The 24,174-nt window shown below is 38.8% G+C and overlaps 1 protein-coding gene across 4 annotated transcripts in view; it reads right to left on the bottom strand.

Moving 5' to 3' along the window:
* The window catches only part of SMC5 (structural maintenance of chromosomes 5), a 45,293-nt gene that overhangs the window by 14,865 nt on the left and 6,254 nt on the right, over positions 1-24,174 (bottom strand). For 3 of the 4 annotated variants that reach the window (XM_030512365.1, XM_030512367.1, XM_030512368.1), the window contains 12 exons: positions 22,943-23,083; positions 18,957-19,118; positions 17,190-17,261; positions 16,014-16,269; positions 14,697-14,851; positions 12,924-13,037; positions 11,719-11,813; positions 11,380-11,512; positions 8,543-8,716; positions 8,237-8,406; positions 3,184-3,307; positions 226-348 (listed from right to left, as the gene is read on the bottom strand). In XM_030512365.1, the coding sequence (XP_030368225.1) occupies positions 226-348; positions 3,184-3,307; positions 8,237-8,406; positions 8,543-8,716; positions 11,380-11,512; positions 11,719-11,813; positions 12,924-13,037; positions 14,697-14,851; positions 16,014-16,269; positions 17,190-17,261; positions 18,957-19,118; positions 22,943-23,083 (1,719 nt within the window). The remainder of the gene's footprint in view (positions 1-225; positions 349-3,183; positions 3,308-8,236; positions 8,407-8,542; positions 8,717-11,379; positions 11,513-11,718; positions 11,814-12,923; positions 13,038-14,696; positions 14,852-16,013; positions 16,270-17,189; positions 17,262-18,956; positions 19,119-22,942; positions 23,084-24,174) is intronic. The other variant, XM_030512366.1, reaches the window with a different exon arrangement.

The following is a 24,174-nucleotide window of genomic DNA, read 5'->3' as shown; positions in this document are numbered from 1 at the left end:
AAATCCAGGACATGATGATGGTTCAGAATATTTTCACAGTGGGTTTAGCTAAGGAAGACAAAGCTCCTATTCAGCTTTAAATGAAGAGGCTGAAGTCAAACTACAGAAACCAAGGCTAAATATTTACCAGTACTAACACAGACACAGAAGCATCCTTTTCTCTACAAAGGCTTCCACAGAAGATGCTTTCATAGTAGATATTCCAGTATTCATAGAAATGGTTACCTCTGCGGCTTTTAGCTGTCCACTTGCACCTTTATACTCTGATTCTAGTTTGATCTTCTCAGCAGCCACTGCAGTGCTCTGAAGGATCAAATCTGCCTTGAGGATGTTCAGTGATACACAGTTCTACACAGGAAAACAGAAAATGTCTTTTTTCTTTTTTCTCCCCACAAGAGGCTCAAAACTGATACAATCACTATCAAGCTTTAGAATTGATCCAATTTTCAGTCATACCATACAATCTCATGTTCAGCTCTTCAACAAATTCAGTGTAAAAAGAAAGGTGACTTATTGGTGACCCACGCTCTTCAAGATGTATAGTCCCCAGCTACTTTTAATCTGTAAGCATATACATCTCACTTGCAACCAAACCATTTTACACCAAAAAAGCACAATCTCTTTCCCTATGCCAGATACTCACATATGAAATGTAAGAAAAGATAAAGCCATCTCAATTCTTTCTCAGAGACCGAATAAAACAGGTAGATGTTGGTGGTCTTTGTAAGTCACACACAGAGATGGAAAAAGGTCAAAAAATAAACACATAAGACATATGTCTCTGTCACTGACAAGATGACTGACAGTGACTCTAGCATCTTGCATCTTAACTGGCACAGCATATGACAACAGAAGGATGCTCTATTTTGGAAGTTTCATAACAGGTTTTGGTGATCTCCAGAACCTGGTCTAACACATTTGACATTAAATGGTTGCTGCTTTAAACTCCTGAGTTAGCCTTAAGAATTAGCAACATATTATTGACTGTGTGAAGGGCAGCTTCAAACCTCAAATTATGGGGCACTGAGAACACCAGTTTATAATACGCCAATCATAAAAATACACAAATAAACAAACAAACATCTCCCCTCCCCCCCAAGAAAATAATCTTCTCTCTTAATGAAAAGGAGAAAAGGAGAATAAGGTTCCAACTGTTGGCCTATTCCAACTGCAGGGGACCTGTAGGATGAAGTTTACTGAGTGTTAGCTCCTGACCACAATAGTGAGCCAGGATCTGAGACTTTACTATTTATTTGTTTCCGATCATTGTAAGGGAAGTAAACTGAATAAAGTAATGACAAAAGGAGATGAAAAAATGAAAAAGGTTATTCAAATACAACAACGCAAAGAGAACTACATGCAAAACCAGTGCCAGAATCTGAAACAGTGGAACAAGGCCGTTTCTGTCAAGTGGTTTTAAAGTACTAACATATATTAGGTATGTTCCAGGTACAGTCTGTCACATCTTTGTGTAAATTTGCCACTACACATAAACCCTACACGTGTTTTAAATTTCCTTTTGCGGCAGAAATGAGTATGCCTGAAACATATGACTACCTAATTTTTTATCACTTTAATAGCCTACAGCTAGCATAACTATAAAACCTATTGGGAAAGTACAAAGACATACAAACTTGGAAGCGTTCATCAAGTTTGGTTTGAGGATGACCAGAAATGTATGGATTTCAACAATTTTGATAAAACATATAATGAAACATCTTTCTTGTATCAAACCATTTTCTTCTCTTCAGTATGTACTAGCATGTATTTCCTACAGTATGCCAAATATAAAAATTAAGCTGACACACCACTGAAACAAATCCCTTTGGTAATCAGTAACTATTTCAAGCAAATACCATCCTTGTTCCCCTACACCACTGAGAAATACCCAGTATGTGTCAAATCTGGTTTTCTATACTAGGTGAAAAAGAGATTAAGACACTCCTTCAGGCAGGTCATACAGCAGCCAGTAAACAACTCCAGGTGCACTTTACAAAAGCAACACACTTGGACAGTTTATGTGCCGGGAAATCAGCATCAAATTAAAAAAAAAAAAAGAAAAAATCAAAAGCATGTTCTAGCAATTTCTGTTAAATATAAAGCATTTGCACACGTTTTGAAGAGAGTTACTTTTCGGTACTGTTATTACGTGCACAAGTTCTGTAACATAATCTAGAGTCTAAGCAACCTTTTCAACATGGCAGGTGTTTTCTGTCATTTGGCATTTCAAAATTGCTTTGGCTAGCTGATCAAAGGCGGTATCTAAAACACTCCAACTGTTGCAGTCCATGCCTATCAACAAACAGAAACAGCGTACCCACTTAGAATATTTATTTATTTATCATGTATATACCAACAATGAAAGTACTGAAACTGCCTTCACTTCAAAGGTAATACTCAACTCTTCAAGGGTAAGAAAGAACACATTTCAGCATTAGTAAGGCATGGCAAAGGAAAAACATACATGCTCAAAGAGGCTGCAAGAATGGCAATGTTTTTTCTGCTGTGCAAATGCACAAACAGATTCCCTTGGAATTAAAAGTAACTGTTTCTTGTTCCTCAGTTAAGAAAAGTTCTTAGTTAAGAAAATTCACTTTCTGGCAGCTCCCATTACTAGGGTTTACAGGCTAAATGAAAGCAAGAATTAAGTTCAGAATGTTTTCTTCTTTTTCGAATTAAAGACAATGTTGTGACATTGGGGCCTGAGATTCAAGTACTTTTCACATCCCAGCCCTCTTCCACAATCACGGATCATTACAGTTTCTGGCCAATTTTTCACATGACTAATGCTTCACTTTTTTTTTTAATAAAAACAAAAAAAGAAGCATTGTGAACTAGGGTGAAAGGAAGAGTTCACAGAATTATGAACATTTATAAAATGTACAGGCCAAAACGGTTGAACAATTCATTCCTAGTTCATTCCTGTATTTACTGAATCAGATCATGGTCTATAAGACTTCAGCCCCTGAGAGTGTAAATCAACACAAGCAAATGATCTACAAATCAAATCAACAACAGATGAACAAGTTCAAGTTCATAAAAACTTCAAAAGATGTTATCTTGAAGCAAGTTGGCTTGTAAACATTTACAGTAACACATCCAAATATTGTGTACCTCCTCCTTGAGTTACAATAATTGGACTTTTCTAAATAGTGGAACATGTACCAAGTTAAAAATACGTACCTTTATGAGTTGCATTAATTCAGTAACAAGTCTTGCTTTTTGGTTATTTATTTCTTTGACCTTTACATCTGCCTGTTTAGATTGCTCCTCTAAGTCAATAGCATCTTGTTCCAGCTGTCTTAAACTATGGGAGGAATCAATATTTGATTAATCCTGATTAAAAATAAACTGTACCAAAATACAAAAAAATCTTTATCTTGGTGATGAAGCAACAGTCAACAAAAATAGGAATCAGACACCTAAACATTCCAAACACATTAAAGACATTCCCAATCTATGCACTTTAAATCTAAGAAATTCAAAAGACAAAAAAAAAAATCATAATTAAGAAACTCTGATATTGGCTACTCAGCACTCAGCAACCATAATCCTTTACTTCTGTAGGTTTCAGATTAAAAAAACTTAATAAATAAATAAATAAATCTATCTAAGGATAACATTCTGCTGCTGCTGCTAGCTCCTTGCAACAATACAACTTAGGAGAGTTGTATTGTTGGAAGTTTGCTTAATTCTTGTTATATACATTATCAAAAAAAAAACCCAACTGTGTCCTCAACTTACTGCAGAAAAACGTAGTTTAAAATGAGTGAAAATTCTGAAGAACTTCATATGAAATAATAATGTTTAATGAGCTGCAAAGCATTTGAAGATCTTCAAAATATGACCAAACAGATCAAGAAGATGATCCAGGCAACTACAAACTAATCATTCTTACTTTGATCCCCTTAGAAAACAATTGTAGGGGCATAACTGAGAAGGTGATCAGGAAGAAACAGCAAGCACTTACCAAAGGTAATCATCATGCCTAATGAATGCAATTGTAGAACAACTAGATAATGACAGATCAAGTGGTTGCCATTTACTTCAGCTTTACCAAGATTTTCTGTTAGGTACCTGATAAAAGCGCACCTGCACACCCAAAAAGGAGAAACAGACAATAGAAGGCGGGGAAGCCCAACTAAAACTCTACCCTGGTTACCCTCAAGCGAATCACAGGAGCCATCAGCCTATGAAAGTCTGTCCTAGGTTCAGCTGTAGCAGTTATTTTTTTCTCCTTCCTAGTAGCTGGTGCAGTGCCGTGTTTTGGGTTTAGCCTTAGAACAATGCTGATAACACACCAATGTTTTAGTTGTTGCTCAGCAGTGCTTACCCTGATCAAGGACTCTTCAGTCTCTCACGCTCTGCCAGGGAGGAGGGGCACAAGAAGCCGGGAGGAAGCAGAGACAGGACACCCGACCCAAACTGGCCAAAGGGGTATTCCATACCACAGCACATCATGCCCAGTATATGAACTGGGGGGAGTTACATGGAAGGGCAGATCGCTGCTCGGGTCGGGCTGGGTATTGGTCAGCGGTTGGTGTGCAATTGTATTGTGCATCACTTGTATTTATTGGTTTTTCCTTTCCCCTTTTAGTTTTATATTCTCTCCCCTTGTTACTTCCCTTATCATTATTATTATTGGTGGCAGCAGTAGTGGGTTTGTATTATACTTTAGTTACTGGCCTGTTCTTATCTCAACCCGTGGGATTTGCATTCTTCCGATTCTCCTCCCCATCCCTCCGGGTGCAGGGAAGGGGGGGAGGGGCCACTGGCCCATCTCCGTAAGCCCAGAGGAGCACAGGGGCATCTTAGCAGGCAGGAACCGGAATTAAGGACTTGGAGAGAGGGACACCCTGTCCCAGGACAGCCTTAGCCCCTACGTTAAGGTGTGAAACCCAACAAGGAAGTCAACACCACAGCACCCTCTGGACTGAGGGGGGTTGTTTCCTGAGGGTATAGGAGACATTATGGAATATAGCAGAAAAGCATGTAAATAGTTGGCTCATCCAGCTATGCCCAATTAGCACATTCTCTTTTTATTCCATTGCATTTTTCACTCTTGTCCTGGGTGAATGGCTCTCTATTCAGTGTGCAAGCAACGACAGTCAGATCATAAGTCAGAGGAGAGGCTTGCTTGTCTGTGATGCCAGCAACTGGTAAGACCAGCAACAGCCGCTGCAGTGGGACCACAGGTCAGAGGCCCATGTGTCCATGGTGCCAGCACCTGGTACAAGCGCAGATGTGCAAGTGAATGTCTGATGCCTAGTGAAAAGCAAGCCAGACTAGCTATTAGGTGAAGTAGCCTGGGAGCCAAAGGGTGAGGCCCCAAGAAGAAATGGCTATTGGAGTGATCAGGGAAGTCCAGCCTGGCTGCCAGAGATCATGAGATCTGTTGTCACTAGAGGTGAGACCTGCTGGCACGTGTATGTATTTAAGAGTAAGACAACAGGGGTACTGGCTATTGGGGGGCATTAGGGGAGCCATGGCTATGTCTGCTCATTCGTATGCCTGTGACCAGGGAGTTGGCTTCTGGGAAACCAGGGAATCCTAACCAGTTCTGCACATATGTGCACATGGGTGAGTGAGGCAGCCGATACAACCAACAGGAACAGGGCTGCAGCCTTGGGGGTTTGCATGTCCAGGTACCAGCAACTGGGGAAACTGAGGTCCAGGGACAGCTACTGTGCAGATTCAGTGTGTCTGGACCCAGCTGCTGATGGGATTCGCACTGCACATATATATGTGCGTGGGAGTCCCACTAAGGGGGTTCCCATCTTGTTTAGACAGAGTAGGAACATGATGAGGCCAGTGGTGCTGTGTTTGTCCAATTTCTTTGAGTCCATCTGTGCTGTGTGGCTGGCCATGTGTAAATATGTACACAGTTGCTGTTTAGATGTGCTTTGTGTGAATGTGCCTACTGCGAAGACTCAGTAGTGGTGGCACCTGGGAGCATCAAGCAGCCTCAGATCCACTTTCCTCTCAGGCTGCTGGATCCATACTCATTCCCCTAACTTTTTCAATGCTATCTCCCACAATAGTGTTGTATTCAAGTTGGAAAAATCCAGTCTGGGTGGATGGAAGAGAGATAAAAAGAAAAAAAAAAAAAAAAAAGGGAACAAAAGTGGTTGGATGGTCAGGCACAGAGGGTCATGGTTAGTCTGTTACATTGTCTGGAGGCCAGCATCACGTGGGATACCACAGCATTAAGGCCTGCAACCTGTCCTGGTTAACATCACTGGCAGGCATCAAAAAGCAACAGAGGGCATTCTCGTCAAGTTTTCAGATAACATTAAACTAGGGGGAGCAGTAGGCCTGCCTTTCAGAGGGGCCTGCTGAGGCTGAAGCAAGGGGGTTCACCAAAGGCCCATGAGATTCAGCAAGGACAAATACTGAGTCCTGCCCCTGGGAAGAAAGTGGGTCTGGCAGTGATATAGGCTCAGGCCAGGCTGGCTGCAGAGAAGCTCTGCAGGGAAGCACTTGAGGTATTGGTAGCCAATGAACTGAGCATAAGCCAGGAGTGCACCCTGGCAGTAGCCAGGTACCCCAGCATCCTTGACTGTATGAATGGAAGCACAGGCAGGAGAAGAGCGATTTTATTCTCTGTCCAGCACTGCATCCGGTTTACCCCTCTGCCCCAAACCAACTGGAACAGACTTGGAAAGCAACCAACATGGTCAAGGGCTACAGCACATGCCCTGCAAGGACAGGATGCGAGCACTCAGCTGGTTCTCCCTGGACAAGAGACAGCTTTGGGACACCTAATAGCAGCCCCCCACTATCCTTCCCACAAGGAAGCCACTGACAGGATGGAACCAGGCTCTTATAAGAGGTGTGTAGTGGAAGGATGGTAGACAGTGGATATAAATTGAAATAAGAAAAATCCAGACAATGTCAGCAGAAACTTCTTCTCCACAAGGACAACCAAGCTGTCAAACAGGATGTCCAAACAGGTTGTACAACCTCCATAGGGACTTTCAAGATGCAATCGGATACAGCCCTGAAAACCTGGTCTGAATTCAATGTTGCATTGATTTGAGACTACAGACTACATGAAGTCTCTTCCAACCTAAGTGATTCTGTCATTGTGTATTACTTTCAAAATTATATCCAGCTTTACTCAGATATCATATCAATTAGAAACAGATATTTCAAAATAGTTATGCTCAGTGTATGGGTTATTTAAATAATTTCTATCTCTACAGAAAAACATCCACATTATAGAAGAAAACTCGTAACAACCTTGTCTGTAATTGTGTCAGGATTCTTACCCCGATTCAAAATTAAAAGAGTGCAATTATTCTTTTCAAAGGGAAGGATTTAACCTATATTTGTTTAGGTAAAGGGTCCACCTCCTGCCTTCAAACCATATTCTGTATTCTAGTAAAACACCATGACAATACATGTACCCCTAGTAAGAAACCTGAGAGCAGTACTTGGCTTTGCAGCTGGCACTTACATTCACACTGTTTCAAGATGTTTTTTTCACAGCAACCTGCACACTGCTGACTATATAGCAGCTGATGCTGGTCCCTCTTTAGGGAAGAAAAGCCCTTCTTTTCTTCCCCCCGTCCCTCTCCATTTCAGTTTAATGCACTGTAAGTAATGCAAGAGCTGTGCACACAAGCACCAGCACCAACTTCCGGAAAAATAGTGCGGCATAAGAACAGAGTATTTGAGGGTACAAGGTCTGCCGGGACTGTGTTAAGGAGTGGAGGCAGCGAAACCTGGGGCAGTCTCGTCTTCACTGCCTTCTGGGAGTGTGAGCTTAAGTGGAATATGTCTTGAACCATGCCCAGGTTCTCCTTTATGACAAAATAGCAACAGAAGAACTAATTGCAGAGGCTCACAAAACCAGAAAGTACGTTAAGACAAATACTGTGGATAGCCAGGGCCCGACTCAATCCCTGACATGCTTACTTATTATCATTTATGTCCATTATAGTATTATGTAGATATGTGCCACCAAGACTATGGCAATATTTGGGTAAATGCTCTCTTACTGGACTCCTATGATTTTACTACAGGAAACCATTTGGAACATTGTTACATGCTTTCTCAAATACTGTCTTAGTCTCCGCTTCCAAACACCTTTTTTGTCTTGATTATCACCCATATCTGATGCTGAACTACTGGTTACTTTGTAAGGATAATAGCACACTGCAGTAAGAGGAAGCCAAATACCTTTGTTATTAAAATTGTTAATGTTTCACAGATAATATGGCTTGTTTCTTACCTATCATACTTCACACTAATTTTTGATTCCAGCTGTCTCCTCCTGTTTCCTTTCTCTAGGAGTTCCTTCTTCTGCTGCCTGAGCTCATTGTCTTTGCGTTCCAGATGCTTCTGTCTCTCCAACGATGTAGTCAAACGCGTATCCAATGACTTTAATGTATTATTGATATCCTGAAATGTAAGAACACACACCACTAGCATTATTACTACAAACATACTATATTAACACATTCAAGAAGATTATGCTTACTGTAAAATAAAATGGGTAGTAGTTCACACTATGTACAGCACAGAAATAAATTCCTACCTGAAGCTGCTCTTCCAACTGTCTTCTTTCATCTGTATCCACTGAACTAGTGAGAAACTGTGCCGCCCTCACAAATGTGTTGGTAGAGAGGGGTAGGTTTGTATAAGCAGATACTTTAACAACATATTTTTCTTCTGCTGTGTATATCTGCCTAAGTTTGGTTTCTTGTATGACCTAAAAGAAACATACAAAAATATTAATCTGTCAAAAGCGTTACCTGTGGCAATGCTTTTTCAGAACAAGAAATAAACTAAAGGTATAATACAAAACTAAAATCCACAGTAAAGAACTTCAAGTCATCAAGACTCTGAGTTAGCAAGCCTTTGGAAAAAAATGATGCTAAGTTTAATGCATCATAATACGAATCCAGACCAGCCAGCAAAGAACTGTTAAGATGCTGTAAAACAGAGTGTATTACCAAAAACAATTAAACAAGTTCTGACTATTCTGATATTACAGATTGACACTGGAAGAAATTGTTAATACTTGTACTGCGTCATAAAAAAGGACTGTACTTGCTGAAGATGCATAATATGGAAATGTAGCCTGTGTAGAAAAGAAGCAAAAGTACTTAAGAAATTAATAGATGAAACCATAAGGTGAACTGTAACACATGAACTTCAGTAAAGCAAGTGTATCTCAAGAAAGAGAGGTATAAAATACTAGAATTACTATTTTTAAATTACCTGTGTCAAAAAGGGTAATACAAATAACCAAAGATTTACTGTAACGCAAAGTAGTATAGTACTTCAAAAGGATGTGAAGTGGCCAGTACACCAGGAACATCAAGAAACCTTACAATATAAATTTCACTAAATATTTTTTTGCAGTTTATAGACAAAGCACCAGCTATAGTCCGTTGATTTGGTTTCTGAACACTAAAAACTGTGTCTACTCTGCTTTAAAGCTCAGATTGTGGTTGACAACATTTCCATCCCAGTTCTTCTTCCACATGCTCAGCTCTAGGAAACAGGTCTCCTTTTAAACTAAAGCCTCTTCTGGCATGTGTGAAACAAAATGTTGCAAACGATGTTACTTCTCAATCTGTCCTGGGTTCAGCTGTAGCAGCCATTTTTCTCCTTCCTAGTAGGTGGTGCAGTGCTGTGTTTTCGACTTTAGTCTGAGAACAGTGCTGATAACACACCAATGTTTTTACTTGTTGCTAAGTAATGTTTACCCCAATCAAGGACTTTTCAGTCTCATGGTCTGTCAGGGAGGAGGGGCACAAGAAGCCAGGAGGAAGCAGAGACAGGACACCTGACCCAAACTGGCCAAAGGGGTACTCCATATCACAGCATGTCATGCCCAGTACTATAAACCAGGGGGAGTTACCTGGAAGGCCCAGATCGCTGCTTGGATCGGGCTGGGTATCGGTCAGCAGGTGGTGAGCAATTGTATTGTGCATCACTTGTGTTTATTGTTTTTTTCTTTCCCCTTTTAGTTTTATATTCTCTCCCCTTGTTATTTCCCTTATCATTATTATTATTGGTGATAGCAGTAGTATTGTATTATACTTTAGCTATTGGACTGTTCTTATCTCAACCAATGGGATTTACATTCTTTCAATTCTCCTCCCTGTCCCTCTGGGAGCAGGGAGGAAAGAAGGGGAGGGCAGTGACCGAGCAGCTGCGTGGTTCTCAGTTACCAGCTGGGCTTAAACCACAACACAATCAAAAACAATAATAATGAAGAAAAACTTTACACAACTGAACTGACAAAGTGCTATGCACAACACATTCAGAATGGGCTCATCTTTGCCTATAGACCAGTGATTTTTCACGTTGCCCACAATGCTCTGGAAAAGAGGGAGTATCTAAGGAATAACTAACTGGCTTATGAAATGTAACTCAAAGACCTGGTATACAGGTAACCTGCTTTATCAGCTGATAAACACAAAGTGTTGGACGAACTGCAGTTTAAAGACAAAAATGCTTAGAAAAAAAAATATTAAGAGCTTTTCATGTAGGACTCCTTTTACTTTTACTTTCCTCTTCCTCATTCTCAGAGCCTCAGAAACATAGCAGATAGGAAGGAGGAACAGCTTTCCCAGTAAAATAGGAACCGTTCTCTGTTCATAAAGCCTGTTCTCCAAGTTTCTCAAAAAATCAACTTTTACTGTTCTCAGACAGCCCAAAGCATTTCTGTATTCAAAGAAGAGTTCACTTTCAGTACAAGACAGACAACAGATGCCCAGCATAGATAAAGAAGTGAATAAGGATTTAAGCTGAAAACTGTCATGTGTGTTACCCATTATAATCCAGCAATGACAAGCTTGCAATAATCCATAAAAGACTAACGTAGAAATTGCTCCCAGTGGGAGCTTTTACCCTATCTGTATGAATCCAGAAGGTTTATATACTACTTAGTACATCAATTCTGACTGAAGCTATACAACTGTATTTGCCAGAAACGGAACAGCTTAATGCATTATCAAAAAAAAAAGAAAAAAAAGGGAAAAAAAAAAAAAGGCAGCAGCTTCTAATTGTTCCGTTAAACACAACAGGTCAGAACTGTCATGTACTATTAACTGTTGGATTAAAATTTGCCCAGAATCTCAGGCCCTTAAAGTAGAAGTTATAATAAAACAATTTCACATAACTGACTTGGAACAGTACCCAAATAAAAGATACATTTAACTTTCTATGAAGTACTGCATTAGATTGACTGGATTTGTTAAAAATGTCTTGCAATGTTTGTGTGTAATGAACTGTTCTCACCTCTAAAGGCCAGATAAAAGGCTAAAGCAATTTTCTGCTTTCTCCACATTAATTTGTGAGAGAATTTTCAAAATGAAACTCTAGACCACAGGTGTGTTTGTGCTAATTAGGACATCTCACCCTGTCAATCATGCTTCTGGTCTTCTCTGTTCCCACAGGGACATCATGAACACGGTACTGGGAGCAAAGATAACTCATCACAGGAGGAGGAGCATCAAATAACTCTCGTAAATATGAGAAAAATCCGTATCGGCTGAAAGGGAGAAAAAACCCAACATACATCAGAAACAAAAGTTGGCAGATAAGCAAGCTGAAGTTACTGAAGGGTCAGAAAGAAGTCCCGCTAACCCAGAACTGAACTGGCCAAAAATTTATTTGCACAGACAATTCCAATATATAGCAACAACCCCAAAACATTGTATTTAAGACCATTCCCCACTGATATAGCCTGATACATACTGTAACTCTTCAATAGGTCTCGAAGGTAAGTTTTCAGCACATGACTCAGCAGGTGCACATACAGCATTCACTCTTAATTTCTGATGATCACGCATCTAAATATAATTACATTTCATTATTTGGTAAAACAGACCAGAAAAAAAATCACTATATGAAAATCAAGCATTGTCTCTTGATTCACAGAATTGGAATTATTTTAAACTGACCACCTGTTGAGGAGCTCACAAAAATTCACTCTCATTCAGGCATGGCTGAGTTCTCTAAAAGCCAAGTTCAGCTAATGCTTCTCCATGAACATACCACACGTAAGAGAAAACAAAAGCAATCAAACAAACCCAGAGCCAGGTGCTCAGTCTAAATGTCAAGCTGTATGTAATAAGGGAGCCCCCTCTTTCAGGCTGTATGGCCATTTTGCAGAGATAATGGCAGACCACTGGCTACAGAGGCTCTGAAAACTCTGGTCCTCACAGGGCAGAAAAGACTGAGGACACGCAAAGACCAGTTTAGCAGCCTAAAGCAGCCTTGCACTGGGTTCCACAACCACGGAGGCAAGGCAAGCCCCCAGATATCACCACTACTGTTCACATATACAAAAATGACTAGCTTCTGTGAAGGGCAGATAGGTCTTCAAAAATTGCATGACGGTTTGTCATTAATCACACTATACTGTGGACAGTAGCTGGGAAGCAATATGACAGCTAATATCGTGTCTTCTGGCTTTTTTCTTCTGCATCATCTGCCTGGCTCTCAAAGGGAACTAGCTCTTTACCACTCCAAGAAATAGCAGTATTAAGAAAATATAAGCTTGATTTGCTACTTGGACCATTGCAGTCTCACAAAAGATGTCCTCTCACCTTCTAACTCAGGAGGCATTGGAAAAGCTTGGTACTAAATGTGTATCTTTCTGCTTATGTCATTTTCTTGTACAGAAGTGATTATTGCCTTGTCAAGGAAGACAGAAGTTATTTCTAAAAATATTTTCTTAATATTCCTGCTTCCCCCCAGTTGATCTAGGCTTTAAATAAACAAATAACAATAAAAAAAAAAAATCTTACTCCAGAAGAAAACTTCTGAATACTTTGTATTAGCTATTATGCTCATCTTGCCAATCAAATCTCAATAAATACAGACTTAATTGATAGACTCCAAAGCTTAGGGCTCCTGCATTAGTACTTAATCAATTTTTAAAATTGGTGCCTACTTGCCTCCACAAGAAACATTTCCATATCCTCTTGGCTCTCAAAAATGAAAGCCCCCATGTCATTGGCCGAAATATGATTTTCAACATATTTAGCATGTCTGTTGTCTTTCATATTGATCTGTCAAAGAAAGTTAATGAGAAAGTGATTTAATACAATTGGACTTAACACCCCCCTCAAAACATTTTAAGCAGTCAGATGATATCCAAGCCTATGTTTAACAAAAACAAACACAATGTTTAAATGTTTTTAAAGACATATTCCCTGTCCTTTTGCAACCCATTCTACTGGGAGGAAACCTACAGTAACTCATATATCACTGTGTTTATTCTTTAGCCATTCATATACTTTCTCAGCATTCCTGGAGCTATCACTGTCTCCAGCATACCACCTCTCCCTGTTCTGCTCCACCATTACCTTAGAGTTGCAGCCACAACCATCTCAAGTTAACTGGTTCTGCACCAGTACGACTAAAGGTATCTCACTGTTTAGAAACAATTAACCTAAAGAATCAAAAAACCGCAGAAAATGCCACACTCCACAAATTATTTATATGCAATTCCCTTTGATTTGGACATGGTGAACTTCACCAAAAACAAATACAGAATTGTGAAAGACAGATTCACAGACTGATTGAATATCTTTGAATTCTTACTAAATAAAAAAAAATCCACATTTAAGATGGATGAAACTTTTCATATCTGAATTAAATGTTAATGTTAGAATTCTTCAGTAACTCTCACTAGTAATTAGACATTATGTCACTATACATGACACACGAAGGCAAAATTACACAGAACTACACAATTTCATAAGCTGAAGTTAGCCAAAGGCCATATACACTTACTAGCAATTTGAAAGCTACAATTTGTATGTACCAGAGACTAACTTAGAACATCTCAAACAAAAGCACAGAGGTTAATGAGGCCTTCAGGTAAAAGCAAAGGCAGCCTACCAAGGCATTTGTAAAATTAATTCGATGTGGTCTTCCACAAAGAATTGGAAGTTCTGGTAATAACAGGAAAAACTTGCTATTTTATACTAAAGAAAAGTAATCTTGAATAGTTCTAGCATATGCACAAAGTATAAGAATTGGCATATAAATACTCAACATTCAATTTAATTTAAACTGTAGCAGTATACTATTAAAATAAACTTGCAATTCTGAGGAAGAGTGTGCTGGAGTTTCTCATCCTCTTCACATTGCATGGAGCACATACTTCAAGAGGCTGAGATAATGGTGGAGGAATGCACTAGAAAACCAACAGTGTCTCTGAAAATTTAGCCATGCTATTCCTAGCAACTACAGTGTCTGTTGAACCAAAACGCAAAACTAGCAACAGGTCAGGTATTTCTGTGTCCATAGCTGGCTGTGCAAAGCAAACCACAAACACACCCGAGAACCACAGTGACATGTTGTAATCATTGCTGAGAAGGTTGTGCTATAGGGGGAGATACCACTGCGTTTTTAAGCAGTAAATATGAACTACTTAAGTCTAAATAATTGGATGCACCTTAGTGGAAATCTGCAATAGGCACCTTAATAAAGGACTGCTCCTTGGGGAAGGAATCACCCCATATAACTCAATGTTGAGTATTACTACATTGCCTATGGAATTAAAATTACAAACAGTTCACCATGCTAACGTATCGTGCATGTAATCGGCAGCTCATTTCAAGATGTGTCTTGAAAGTCTTGAAGTCATTCTCAAAGTCTTGCAAGGCATAAATAAACTAAACAATAACTGGTTAAAGTGATATGCAAATAAAGCTTCTTACTTCAAGCATCATGGGTTCACAAACTCTTTTTTGAAACTTGTCTTTATTCTCTCTTAGCCACATAAGAGCAGAGTGTGTGTCTTTGAATTTCCTTTTAAGATTCTCTTCCTTCATATTCATTACATTATTAAGTTGTCCAAGGCGATCAATTATTCCTGTAATTTAAGGTAGTTTGTTAAACAGAGTCCACAGCAAGTACACATTCTAACTAGCATTTTCCAGTATTTATTGACTATGTTACTCCAGCAGTAAGGTGGTTAGGAGATTCTAAGAATTAAGAGTTTCTTTTCCCACAATCAAGTTTCTGCTTATTTTAAAGAAATCTTAAGAATTATTTAAAGCTTAAAAATCTAAAATAAAATGAAGACTTACCTGAAAGATAATGAAATGTGGTAGCACAGTAAAAACACAGGAATTTAGTCCTAAAAATATCTCTCTTAAAAACTTGTTCTAGCTTTGTATTTAAAACCAGAAATGCTTCAAGACTAAAGAGGTAGAGGGACTAGCAACATGAAATCTCTGAATGTTATTTGATACTTGCAGAGAACAAGATGTGTGACAACAGAATGCATGCAAAAGCATTTGCTATTCAGGAGAAACACATATTGGATACGTTCTGTGCTTCTCAAGCGAAAATATATAGTGTCTCCTTCCCTTGGTGACTTTGTCTCTCTGTGCCCCAGGTTCTACTTAGATTCTATGACCTTAAGTGCCATACGGATCAGTATGTGCAAATGTACTACACTCACCAAGATATACACAACACCGCCTACCTGCCAGGCCATAATTTTTAGATTTTGTTTCTTAGAAATAACTGATTGCAAATCCTAGGCTAGTATAAGGGTATTTGCTACAATTAAGGTTAGTTCAAGTTAATATAAAAAAGACAAAAGCAACATCAGTAGCTATTGGAATGCCAGAGAGACAAATTTAAACACTGCATCTTCAAAGCAAACTGCTTTTTGCTTCAGGTTTGGGATTTTTTTTTTTTTGTGCTAACCATACACACCTTCATTTAACAACAGAAAAAAAGATCAAACTGGCAAAGCAGTACCCATACCCAGAGATCAAAAGGAACTAATGTTTGGAAGGGTGGTTTTAAGGTCAATTGCCATCATCTTATTCTTTCTATTTGAAAGCAGTTTCTGTTACTTTTAATAAAATTGATAACAGACAAGATGACAGCTGTACTTGAGGCAAACGCCCCAAATTATTTCACTACAGCAGGACAAGTAGACTCTGTACAGTCATAATAAATAAATAAACAAATAAATAAATAAAAATAAAATCAACAAACAAAAATTCCAAGTAACTTACTTTTCTTTTCCCTCTCTTGGTTCATTTTATCTGCTGTTAGATCACTGATATCACTATCAACAATTGCCCTTTCTTCTTGTAATTTTTTCAGGTCATTATTAATTGCATCAATTTGTGGCTGAAGATTCTCACAGCATGCCACTGTATTAAGCTCATTCTTCCAGTCCTCTATCATCTTGTGAGTGTTCTGTATTTTCTTCTGTCTGTCCATTTCTTCATCTTTTTTCATCCTCAAACACTGATGAATTTCTTCAATCTAAGAATTTTGAGTATTTCCAACATTAAAGGAGTTTAGTATACAAAACCTGTGACAAATAACTGTTGTGGTTTAAGGTATCTGTCAGGTATCTGTGCAACTGGTGTTAAAACCTGATGTAGCAATGCACTAAAACCGTTAAGAGTCTATTATAGTTCTAACAGCCCCTGTCAGTTGAAGAACTGACAAGATTTGTTAAGAACACTTAAGCAAAAAACAATCAAGCCTTTAAAGCAATTTTTGAAGTTCTTGTATTTTTATAAGAGCAGAAGCTTAAAGCTCAAGATCTTTCTTAACACACTTGAAAGTAAGTTTAAGACTGCATAAAACTTACAGCACACAGTGTGCAGCATGACTCTGCACCAGTATACATTTAATTTGTAAGTTTTTTGACTGAGTGCTCGGAAGTTCTGTAACTGTTTCACAACATACCTTTGCATTTTCTTTTTCAAAAATGCTGGACTTACACACTTAACAGAAGCAATAACCCCAGCCTCTTAGAATATTTGAAAGCATGTTTAATGCTGAGTACATTACTGTACTATAAGGGGTGTAGGTTTTCAAGGAAACCTACATATATATATATATATATCTCTCTAAGACATAGTATACATACACACACTGACTGCCCTAACTTTGTGGCATCAAGGCAACTCATTTTATGCAGCATACACCCGTCCCTTACCTATTTGATTAACAGTTGTTTTAAAGATTCATTGTGTACTGGAGGGAGTGAAGCGCACAAGCACTTGCAGCCTGTTTGGAGGCATTTCCCACTCTGCTAACAGAAGAGCGGACAAACTCCCCACATACCTGTGGGTTTAAGAAGTAGCATTCCACCCGAATGCAGCTATAAGTAGTACTGAATTAATGCATTAGTAAAGAAACACTAAAAAAGTAAAAAACATGAAGACTCTTACTTTTTTATCTTTCATGTCCAAAGCATCTTGCTTCTGTTTACATTTTTGAGAAATGTCTTTGATTTCAGCAGCCTGCATACAATGAGATATTTAAATTAGACAGTCACAGATTCAGTTTTCTTTGTAAAAAGCAGTCGTATTTTAAAGGACGTTCTATTGCAAATTCTTAGTATATGCACAACTAAGCACTTATTCCGCATTTTATTAGACAAAGTCATACTCTCCAGTATCTTATTATTCTTACTTGCACCTATAATGTGACGAACTGAATAATGGCTTATGAACTGTTCACAACCATTCAACTACAGATCTGCAAATTCAGGTATGACACATACAGGAAGTCTGCTAACCTAACCTGAAATTAAAATAATTCCATTCTCAATTTCAATAAAAATGATACATTTAGATCATGACACTTACAAAATGTTCTTTTTCCAAAACCAGCTTTACCAAGAAAGAGCAGAGCAAAAAAGGCACAAGTTCTGAGGCACAGGACAGCCAAAACAATTTGTCAAACCATCCTAGCTCTGAAGTGCCTTGTGCTAAAGATATCCTATGCTGCTAAGCCTAACAACTTGTTGGCTCACATCTAGGCACCCATGTCTCTACTCTTTCTCTACCCTCCTCAGCTTCTATAGAGTTGTAGAATAATAAAAGACAGAAGGGACTTCTGAGCATCACCCAGTCCCATCCCTTGCTCTAAGCGGTCTTCTTTCAGGTTGCCAGGCACCTGTACAGCTGAGTCCTGAACACAGTGGAAGTGTATCATGCTTTCTCTATGAACTTAATTCCTCCTTCCCTGATCCCTCGAGGCTGAAAACAGTGCAAGCATAATACTAGAACACTGCAAAAGAATGGAAGGACTGTAAGCAAATGCCAGCGCAGACATGGAAATAAATACACAGAGCACTCTTGCTGGAAGAAATGCCTTCCTACAAACTCAGTCATACTGGAAATGCTAGGACGCATCAAGAATGGAGAATTTGGAACTGTCTTTTTCCTTCCATAACCTGAAAGATGCACAAAAAATTAAGACCCTCACTACAGCTGTCTGCATGAAGGCAACACGGAACAATGCATCTTGGTCTTGCAGTTGAATGCTATGCAGTACTGATTCTATGCTGCTCTCTCCAAAGACCTCAGGCAGGCACTTTAAAGAGAAAACTCTTTCTCAGGAAACTGATGCAAAACATTCAGAAAACAATCCTGAAGGCCCTCAAAATCAGGACACCAGCAAGGAAGTGGAAATCAAATTATCATTATATTCTCAATTATATTTACCTATAACACCCTTACAGAACAGATTAACAACTGTAATAGTATTTTTGGTTTTCAAGTTACAACCACAAAACACTGCTTTATACTGTTGCACACTGTTAAAAAATGGCACTGCACAGTATACTCTGTCCAAATGCCATTAAAGAAGTAACAGCCTCAAGCTGCGCCAGGGGAGGTTTAGATCGGATATTAGGAAAAATTTATTCACAGAGAGGGTGGTCAGGCATTGGAACAGGCTGCCCAGGGAAGTGGTGGAATCGCCACCCCTGGAAGTGTTCAAAAACCATGAAGATGAGGCCCCCAGTGACATGGTTTAGTGGTGGCCTTGGCAGTCCTGGGTTAGACTTTATCTGAGAGGTCTGTTTCAATCTAGTTGATTCTATAATTACATCACACTAAAAAGAAAGAGGTTATAGCTTTACACTTTAAAAACTGAACACAGAACATCTGAAATATTACATATGTTAACTGTGGACTTAAAATACCTACCTTATCTCTTATTTTCATATCCAGACTCTTAAAAGATTCTTCAGTTTCCTGGATTTTTTTTGTCACTGGGGACTGCAGTTCTTTTAGATTCTTCAGTTCTTCCTTGGCTTGTTCTCGGATTTGTTTCAGTTCCTCATGCTGTTCACGAACATTTTCATATTCCTTGGAGGAGTTGAAAGTAAAATAATCACATACTTTTGTCCTCTGTTCCAGTATTTCATACTGCTCTAACATTTTATTTAATTGTACATGAGTTTTAGAAGAAAAATCTCATTCAGAAGCTAGTATTAGTGCAACTTCTTAAGAAATCCTCCTGTTACTAGTCTTACAACTAGGAGATGTAGGGATCATTCAGTCCCCAGTAAACAAGCACGCACATTTAAAGGTTCTTCAATCATACACAATTCAAGTAGGAGAAGAAATGACCGATTTGCCTGCAACTACCTTGCCTCTAAATCCATCTGGAATCGTGTGGTAAAAGTAATCCTTAGCCCCTTCTGTCCGTAGTTTGAGCCCTACTTAGGCAGAAGTCCTCAAGCTAGGGAGCAAATAACCACAGAAAACTTCAGGAAAAAGAAAAGGAAGGGACTGGACAGATCTATTAGAGCCAGTAACAGCTATCACCCTGAAGTAAACGGGGGAGACAGATGGAGTGGAACAGAACTTTGGGAAACAAAACTAAAACTCCACCATACACCACAAATAGCAGAGAAGTCACTGTCTAGGGAGTTTAACTCGAGATGCATTCCTAAGAACCTCCATTTCACGGTAGTGCAAATTCGGGGGAAAAAAGTCGTTTCGGCTGAAGGAGTCATTACTCGTGAATTTTTTTGGTGTTACGATCTCTGGAGGAAGAAATTCAAAACAAAACAAAGCAAAGCAAAACAAACAAAGAAGCAACCAACTGACAAAAAAAATCCCACTAAAAAAATCAAAACCAACCAACCAAAAAAGAAAAGAACACGACACTCAATGACCGTTAAGGATTCATGAGAAAAAAAGATACTTAGAGGACCAGAGGGAGGAGAAGCAGATACATGAATGTAGTGGTACAGAGAAGGGAAGGCTGTTGGACTTGGCAAAGCACTAGAGAAAGCCCCTAGTTTAGCGCATATGCCTTGATTATTCCAAGCTTTGGAGCATTAAAAAGATAATAAATAAAGATAGCGTGCCAGCTCTTACAGCTAACTTTGCTTCACCTGCTACCATTTTTTCCCAGTTAGTTATTTAATGACCCTGCTTGTAAACACACATGATTAATCACAAATAAATGAACTTGGGCTGTTAGATCCAAATTCTTTCTCCATATTATCTTTTGCATAAAAATACTGAAGTATTTGAAATAAGCTGCTGTAATTCTGTCATGTGGAGTACAATCAGTACCCACCATTACAAAGTTAGAGGCAAAGCAATTATACTTCCATTTAGCTGATAGAATAAGCTTAAAATTTAGCTCTGCTCTAAATAAGGTATTATATTTCAAGGTCAAAGCAAAAGCACACACATACAATTAAACTCATTTCTTCAGATACAAAGTACAGGCAAGTTTCCCTGGAAATTGAAATAACATGGTTTTTATACAGCAAATCCGTTTAACACTTTAAGAAAACCTGCCTTTCACTAGACTTCTGTATTTTGGTATCATTGATGCTTGTAATTATGCACTTCGCTGAAGAGCTGCAAAACCTCCAAAGGATTTCAGCCCTCCCTCAAGAGATATTTGCACCTCAGCTACATAACAAAGCTTCTCAATTGTGAATAGAACAGGAGGAAAAGAAGAATGGACACAGCTTCGTTTCAGAATTAGATGTTTCCAGGACATTTACAGCAGGAAGAATAGCACCTCCTGCTGCTACACTACCTTAAAACAATACACCTTATGGTATACTGTACTATCTTAAACTGAAGCTTGGAAAGAAAAGAAACACCTTTTCTTTAAGGCCCTACAAAAGGTCTGTCTATGTTAGAAAAACTGCAGCTCCTTAAATTTGCTCACCAATTGTAGATGACATTATCATCTGATGGAAGTCCCATTAAGATGCATACAAAAGCATAAAACATCCCCTAACTCCCTGAGCACAAATCTTAAACATTGTACCCCTAGGGTCCAATTTATGGAATTTAAAGCAGATGCTCAAAAACCTATTAGATATATGTAAAATTGTGTATAAGTCTCCATATACAGAAGAAGGTGGAACAAGAAAAAACACTTGACTAGAAAAGTGCTCCTTAGATGAAGGACAGCAGTCTTCAGAATAAAACCACAGTTCTACAGCGGTCAAATAGCAAAATAAGTGCAGCACTAGACTTCCTCTTTTCCGCTATGATCAAGAGATAATCTAATGTCGTATTTCAGCTGACTGGTTTTCAAGCTGCCTCTTCTCCATTTCATAACATACTGCAGTGTTTATTCATCTGCCTCCTGGCTGATTCAGAGGCTCACCCAGCTATTCTGTTTTGTTACAGAGGCAATTCTAAACAGCTATGCAAGTTTGGTCTACAAGTAGAAATGTGCCTTACAGGGAGGATGGAGGAGAGGGAAGATCCACAGAAAGAAGAATAAACTTTTGTGCTACTCTCAACTCTGGTGAATCCAATTTTAAGACATCAGAAACATTTTTTCTTAGGATTAAACAGTCTTAGGTCAGATGACAAAGAAATATCCCTTTGTAAACGAATGCGTTTCTTTTAGAGAGCTTAGTATTTTGCAATATAGGTGAACTCCAAGTGATCCATCAGAAGGATTTGACAAACACAAAACAGCAATGATATTGTACACTGAAGATCACAATGGAAAGTGAATTTCTGCTGCAGCCTGTAGGTCAAAAATCTTCTTTCTAGTAAAACAATTACCTTGATGACCCTTGATTTCAACTGTAGATTACCCACAGGCAAGTGACTTCTGGTAAACAATCTGGTATACGCTATTGATGCTGTACTACAAATTGGATCTTCACATAGGTGTCAAAACACACTTATTTTGTCACTTTTGTCAGAACACTGTTGTTTCTACATATTCAGTGGCCAAAAAATTAAACTTCTCCTAGTTGAGTGCACCCACCAAAAGCATTTAATACACATCAGCAATGCAAACTGTCCAGAAGACAGCCATGAAAGAGTAAGGTGTGAAGAAGTCTAAATTTGCTTAAGAAACACGTAATTAACAGCATTGTTCTCAAACTTATGGAAGGCAAATTAACTGAGAGCAGATAACTTCGTTCACCCCCACGAGTTTCAGACCAGCATTCAGAGTTCTATATCTGCAAATATCTTACACTAGAGAACAATCAGTATCAGCCTACATTAAATATACAAGACTTGTACCTCTCCTAGTAAAATAACTCTTTCTTCTTGTTAACTAAGCCAGGCTAACGCAGATGTAGCAGGAAAAACCCACACCATTCAGCAAGCGCAGGAGTCCAACCCTAAAGACACAGAGTGTACGGCCCACCTTCTTAGCATCTACCACCATTCACGTACTCCTACTGCTGCTCCTACATCCCTGTGTCATTATCACAGAGGTTTGAAAACAGCGAAGGTACACCCCCTGAATCCAGTTGCTTTTCAAGACACAAGAGACAAAGTTTTTTGTACACCTGAGACTTTTGTTATCTGCAAAATTGCAACAAGATACTGTACAAAAGTTTTCTGCACTCTGGAAGAAGCAAGCAGAACCAGCCAGGCACTGCACTTAAATTAAGCCAGTTGTGTCTGCAAGGAGTAAAAGGAATACCGCCCTTGGTCCATATTGCTGTCTCTCCTAAATGGGCAAATGGGCAGTAAGTACTTAAGTTATATCTTAAGCAACTTCTTCAAGTCTAGCTATATATGCAAGCAAATGATAAAAGTTAGGCCAAGAACAGTATTTCAAGACCTGGCCTATTTGCACCAACCAATTGTAATGATGTTCAAATTTCCAATATTGCGGTATTAGGAAAAATGAGTTAGGTAAGAAAACCACTGAAAAGAAAGAAAAACCAACTTACCACCCAAGGCCTTTTCCTCTCAAGCATCTCAATTAAGTCTAGATGGCGCTTGCGCTCATGGTATCTCTCAACATCTTGTTTGTATCGTTCAACCCTCTGTTTCATCTTCTCCAAAGAGTTAGTTTTGTCTCTGCACAAGTTCTGTAAGCATATACATTTTCATGTTTTTAAAGTATCTACTTTGTAAAAACACTTTTCGGAAATAGTCCACACCTCACATGTATATTAAAGCAAAAATTTAACACTAGAGAGAATGCTTTTGTAAAGCAGTAATTAGAGGAACAAACCAACTAAGAATAGTTGCCCAACTTTTACAAGTGCATTTAGCACATACTTTCTGTGAAAACAAATCTAATTTAAACAGAAATTTTAAACTGAAGAGTTTGTTTGTTTAATTTTCTCAGGAAGTTACTCCCTACAGCCTCCATTAATCTACGAGTTTCTAAGGCACCATAACCATTTTTGCTAAATACAAGTAGCCAAAAGGCTTGTGAAAGATCTTGCAGAGATTTATAACAGAAACATCAAGGTTGTTATGCGAATGTATGAGTGCAAATGCATGCGTGCACACTAGCACAGGAAGAAACAGCAAAACAAAGGACTACAAGAATGGCCTGCATGGATAACAACAGACACCATTCCCAGCAGTAACAGCAAGGAACATGTAAGTTCTGCAAAGACCATTAAGCCCGCACTCTGGTAAGATCACAGTACAAGTAAAAGTCAGGGAAAGAGCCTGCATCCTAAAACCAGGATGGCAAAAAGGTTGCAGCTCATTGAATTCATTCTCCCTCTTCCTCTTTATCGGTTAATAATCCAGAGTAGGAAAAACCGGTAACAGGCAAAAATTTTGCCCATAATTTATGGAAGCTGAAGTCAGAAAGATTAAAGCAAAGGACCACAGTATAAGAGCTGGTGATTCTGAAAAGGCATAAAAGATCTGTCCAGAAAAGCTGTTGCCAGTCAAGAATCCCAGAGAAGTGATGAGTACTTGACAATAGACATTCCTTGTCGTCTGTGTCCAGATCACTTGCACAAATGTGTCTTCATGCTTATGAGCATGTAAGTGTTGGAGAGAATGAATTCTGAGAAAAGATGAGCATGATTTGGTAAAACCAACTTTCCAAAGAGTTTGTAAATAAATACTACCTTCTAATTCTGTAAGACATCCTGTTATATTTTATTATGCTAATTTTCCTACAGTCACCGCTCTCTGCCTAATGTACATGTTT

This window comes from Strigops habroptila, chromosome Z (genome assembly GCF_004027225.2).
Source record: "Strigops habroptila isolate Jane chromosome Z, bStrHab1.2.pri, whole genome shotgun sequence".
NCBI lineage: Eukaryota > Metazoa > Chordata > Aves > Psittaciformes > Psittacidae > Strigops > Strigops habroptila.
Note: the sequence above shows the minus strand (reverse complement) of the source record. Positions and strands in the feature narration are given on the sequence as shown.